Source organism: Magnolia sinica, chromosome 1 (genome assembly GCF_029962835.1).
Source record: "Magnolia sinica isolate HGM2019 chromosome 1, MsV1, whole genome shotgun sequence".
Classification (NCBI taxonomy): domain Eukaryota; kingdom Viridiplantae; phylum Streptophyta; class Magnoliopsida; order Magnoliales; family Magnoliaceae; genus Magnolia; species Magnolia sinica.
In genome coordinates, this window is record NC_080573.1 from 64,169,547 (window position 1) to 64,175,275 (window position 5,729).

At 41.6% G+C, this 5,729-nt stretch overlaps 1 protein-coding gene across 1 annotated transcript; it reads left to right on the forward strand.

The window, feature by feature from the left end:
- The first annotated feature begins 1,298 nt into the window (after positions 1 to 1,298).
- LOC131250705 (LOB domain-containing protein 4-like) lies at positions 1,299 to 4,414 on the forward strand. Its single transcript, XM_058250987.1, has 2 exons — positions 1,299 to 1,627; positions 3,892 to 4,414. The coding sequence occupies exons 1-2, from the start codon at positions 1,451 to 1,453 to the stop codon at positions 4,219 to 4,221; spliced, it is 507 nt and encodes a 168-aa protein (XP_058106970.1). The 5' UTR covers positions 1,299 to 1,450; the 3' UTR covers positions 4,222 to 4,414.
- The last annotated feature ends 1,315 nt before the right edge of the window (positions 4,415 to 5,729 follow it).

Genomic DNA, 5,729 nt, shown 5'->3' on the forward strand with positions numbered 1-5,729 from the left:
CTAAGCCTGGATGAAGGGAAGAACAAATATTAGCTTGATCCAAAACTTGTTTGGCCCATTAATAGTCAATCACCACTGTTTCTTATGGTATGGTCCACCTAATAATAATCTGATTCATTTTTAGAATAATTTCCTAAAATGATCTATACGAACGGGTGGACGGCGGGATACAGAATACATAAATCAAGAAGGGCCCACGGTAAGGGCCGCATTGTCTTGGGTGAGGCCAGGGTCTCAGTTAAGGGGGGAGAGAGAGAGAGAGAGAGAGAGAGAGAGAGAGAGATATGCATGGCGAAGGAGGGAAGGGGGTTGCTGGAGCAGATCCCGATGCAATACTTTTCGAGATTTTAACCTTTGAATATGGATCATCTTCCAATGATCCAAACCGTTTATTTTATTAGTCTCACCTTATGTGGTTGATAGACAACGAGTGAAATCTCTTAAATAAGATTATTTCAACCTTTTGAAATGCGGCTCTTTAGCTTTGAAAATTGCCAGAACCCTAACTTTTGTATAATAAAAAGATTAGAACATTCAGCCTGAGACTTTTCCCTATCCAAGAAAATCCCAATCACATGAGCGACGCAGGTCATTGAAAAAAAATCAAATTCCAATGGCTAAATTCTCAGCCTATCATATTAGGATGCGTCCAGATGCATTTGAATAAAACCGTCAAATGGGAAAACAAATTAGTAGAGTGCACTCTTACTACGTTTATAATAATAATAATAAAGAAGAGGAAAAATCATTACTTGGATATAAAAATAAAAAATAAAATGGGATCTGATATTCTACAAACAGGAACCATAACTTGTGGGTACCCTACCAACTTTGCCGTAACCATGCCACTTAGTTAGGACATTAGTACCATGAAAACGGTATGTCCTACCGTAAAGATAGCCAGCCTGGAACAAAAACCAGGACGAACCCCATCATCATGTGGCCCAAATTAACCATTGGAATCAACGGACAGCTATTGGGTCCAGTTCGTGATCAGATCAGCATGATTTTTGAGAAAGGTGATCTTGATGTTGGGCCCTATAGTTTTGATGGTACTGATATCCTATGGGTGGTTTTTGAGATGGTACAGACGACAAGTTATTGCACCGTTGCCTCTAGGTGATCACTGTTGTTTGAAAATAATAAATAAAATAAAGGGAGCCGAGGTTGTTGTCAACAGAAAAGGCTTTGTCGACCAAAATATATCATTTCTTCCTTTGGTGGGCCCTCCTCAGATCTCCATATATCCCACCCTCACCCTCACCCTCACCCCCACCCCCACTTTCCTTGCTCCCACCTCTCTCTCTCTCTCTCTCTCTCTCTCTCTCTCTCTCTCTCTCTCGTTCGTTGGGTTTATTTTATTTTTATTAAAATATTCCAAAACTACCCTCTACAAGCAAAAGAAAGAAAAGAAAGAAAGATTGTGTAAGAAGAGGAGAAGGGAAGGAGAATGAAAGACACGGGGAGGAAGCAAGGAACAGCGTCACCTTGCGCAGCGTGCAAGCTACTGAGGAGACGGTGCGCCCAGGATTGCGTGTTTGCGCCTTACTTCCCGGCTGATGAGCCCCACAAGTTCGCTAACGTTCACAAGGTCTTTGGAGCTAGCAATGTCAACAAGATGCTCCAGGTTCTTTCCTCTCTTCCTCTCCTCATTGCTTCTTCATCATGGTTTCTTCCAGGCTACTTTCGTCATTTACTCAAAAATAATTAAAAATAATAATAATAAAATTTCTTCTACATTGCTGCCTTCTTGAGGGCATTCTCGTAATTCACTCATTTGTCTGGACCCTTCCTGTCCATTTCTACGACTTCTTTTTACCAAGAAAGATAATATGGCGCAATCACTCGTTTCAATCACCACTCCATTCCCATACGTGCGGAATTCGTTTATGTGCTTTGGACCGTTCATCTGCTGAAGTTTTCCTCCAAAAAAAAAAAAACAAAACAAAACGAAAAACAAACTTGGTAAGGTCAGGGGATCCTAGCCACTGAAAGGAGACTTGAAAAAAGAAGAAGAAGAAGAAGAAGATGAAAAGAAGCCATTGTAAGAAGACAAGTCCAACCTAAGGGTAATATTTAATTGAGAAAAAAATATCCTTAATCAGTGTCTAGAATCAGCCGATCATTTTTACTTTTGGGGGCACAGCTCATCCAATGTACAGCCAAATATATGGATGGTCTGGATCACAAACGTATGCCACGCACACGCGGAGAGAGAATGTGTGTTCCGCTAACTTAAGAATGTGGATCCTTTCCTATTACATATAATAATGATAACATTTATTACATTGTTTTTGTCATTCTTTATCTGCCCATTCCAAGGATATTTTATTTTATTTTTCATTCTTCCTTTTATGTTTTGTGAGATAGACTTCTTCTCTCCTGAATCTAAAATTGTAGACGTGGACAAATGAACAAGATCCCAACTATTCATCAAGTAGGCCCTATTTTTTACGTGGTCCATAGATCAAAGGATCCTGATAAAATAAGGGATTTATCTGTCCAACGGCAAACTAAAAGCTGAATGTGGACCCTTTTTTTTTTCTTCTTCTTCTTCTTCTTTCTTATTTTCTTATTTTACCTGCTATGTGCATTGGATGTAGACCCTTAATTTTGACTTTTAGTTTCATTTGTGAGCTATCCGTTGGATGGGACCTTCATCGGTGGGGCCCACCTCATGAACAGCCCGGATCGGACCCAATTATGTAAGCAAGTATATGGTTGATGTAAGGACAAGGCACAGGAAGCCAACCGCTGCTGGAAAAGTTGTAAAGCATTCACAAGCTAATCATAATATACTAAGATTCACCTGTTGCAGTTTGGCATATATGTGCTGCACCCAACCCGATCGAAAGGCGGGCACCACTCGTGTGGATGCTCTGACAACAAGTATCTGCCCTGGTCGGTCATATGGCAGGCCACACATTTATGTTGCCTGCGGACCTTTGGCAATTCGGAAAAAAAAGAAGAAGGTACTATGAGGTTGAGCTCCAAAGCCCCCTACTATGCCGCGTGTAAGACACATCCGCACCGTACATTTGGTGTGTGCCTTCTAGGTTATGCCATCTCATAGACTTAATTAAGACTTCAAAATTAATCTAAGGGTACTTTTGTAAATACCAAACAATTTAGTGTCCGTTGATCATTTCTTTCTAAAGACACGAGGCCCTTACCATACGAAAGTCCAAAAGGGGGGTTGGTAGCTTGGATTGACCCGAAAGTTTGAACGACTGGACATTCGAATTTTCGGTTAGATACGCGACTAGATTATGATGTCACGCTAATATGAACCATCTTCTATAAATCTCTTGCACCGAATTTTCGGTGCCAGCTAACATAATAAACCATCTGTTCGTGATATTACACTTTTCAAATGTGGGACCACTTCCCAACTTTATAGCCTCATTGGTGGGGTCCCCTATTAGGGTACTAATGATTACCACATGTGATCAGTACCGTCTGATAGAGGATGGAAGTTTTTTCAACAAGCACGCACAATGCCTATTCAAACATGCAGGATCATGCCTACAAAAGTAGGTTGGTGGCAAATGGGCTGGGCCGACTGGGCTGGAAGCTGGATAAAGTCCAGACAATGAGATAAGCGCTGCAGCCAACACCCAACCAAGCCCATTTTAAAATATGCCATGCTAGGGTGAATGCTAATTAGGCCTTGAGATAAATGCAAGTGCATACCGATCCACCCTGATTAATTACTGGGCCTGGTCTAAAATCAGGCCTTAATCCAACCCTCGGTAAGGTTGTCCAAGCCTAGTTGTCACCCCGTACAGAAGTAGTTTCACAGTTGGGGTTGAACCTTGTGCCCCAATGGATAGGATGTGCTCGTCTAAACTCTCATGGTTAAAACTCTTCTCTGGCTTGTTGCGCACACAGGAGTTGCCAGTGCATCAGCGCAGCGATGCTGTGAGTAGCATGGTGTATGAAGCAAATGCAAGGGTGCGGGATCCGGTATATGGATGTGTGGGCGCCATCTCATCACTACAGCAACAGATCGATGTCCTCCAGACCCAGTTGGCGCTTGCTCAAGCAGAGGTGGTCCACATGCGGATGCGTCAGTCCGCCACCCTGTCAAACCTTACTGAGATACCAACAGAGAGTGGTTCGCCGTCCTCTAAGCTAATGGGCCCACATACCAGATCCCTATTTTCCCTGGACATGGTTGTAGAACAGGCCCAGATGGGAGAGTCTATGTGGTTGTGCTAGTGCCCACCTGCATTTTGGCTAGTATATATGGGCTTCTTCTTTTTTGTTGTTATATACCTCCTTATTGTTTTGATCTTTTTGGTAGTATTATGCATCTCCATATGATCAGGGATGATGGCCCGCCCACTTATTAATTGACAATATATTGTAAATAGGTTTAACGTACGAACATGAATTTACTATAGTTATTATATTTGAAGAGATTGAGATGCTACTCAACATGGCACGTTTGAGTGCTCCTACCGTTAGAGTCCCTCAGCCTAAAAATACATTAGCTAGGTCCATTAACTACATGGAATGGATGGACAACCAACAGTACAATTGATACCGAGACGCATGTGTCATCCACCTAATGCATATAGGCCAGGTCTGAAATTCATAAAAGGACCATCTGATTAGTGTACTGGATCCCGAACACATGCAAGCTGGTGACCGAGGATGTGTTTTGTGTTTGGCAATTGAAGGTGGGGAGTCCGGAATTAACATCTCCTTCATATAGATGCATGGACTGAGGTGTACAAGGAAGACCCTGTTCAGTTCAGAGGCTTGAAAAGGAGTCAGGTCGGGTGAGATCGGGGTCAGCCCAACCTGGATCCATTTGATAAATGGGAGAAGAATTCATGCCCTAACCTGTCAAATAACACATTACTTGATGGCCAGGTCTAACCCACTTAAAATTCATCAAACTCAGTTCAACTCCAACACGATCATAGACACTCCACCTTAAGCCAGTTTAAAAATAAGGAGAAAAACTCCAGCAAAACTGCAGTTTACACATCCAGCCAATGGACAAGTAAATTTTTACTTAACTCGCACTGGCAGAGTAATATTTACTTGGCCCAGGACAAGTGAGTCATTTTTACTCATACTTTATACTCGATTTTTAATTGACCAAGGTGTTTCTAGTGTCTATTAGAAAGTGTTTGAAAAGTCCCATATGCCCTAAGGGTAACTTGTGCGGAATCGACATGTGGATCACATGTCTATCACGTAAATCGAGTCCCATGAGGAAATATGTCACGATGAATCAAATCAGTATAGGCCGTGATAGTCAAAACTCCAACTATACTTTGATCAGCAATTGCAATTGGGCTTGATCTATCTTACCATTGGAATAGGCATTGAAATAACTTTTCCATGATATAGATCATTAAAAATAAAATAAAAAATGGCATGGGGATCACAAGAGCTGTGAACCACACTGATGAACAACCATAAAGAGGATCATAGGATTGTTAGGATTTCTGCTGCGGAATCACAAAGATATGGATCTAGGATAGCAATCCAAGAGCACGAAGTAATCACAAAATAACACAAAGATTTGTGGGAAACCCTAGCAGGAAAAAACCACGGCACAAAGCGACAAAAATTCCACTATGAAAATTATAGATTACAAAGATAAAGGACTTACCCGACTTAAGCAATCCTCAAACGTCTCCTTTTCTCCACCTCTTGAAACCCTAGAACCCCTTTAGAAACCCTAAAATGCCTCAGAATTCCCTTAGAAT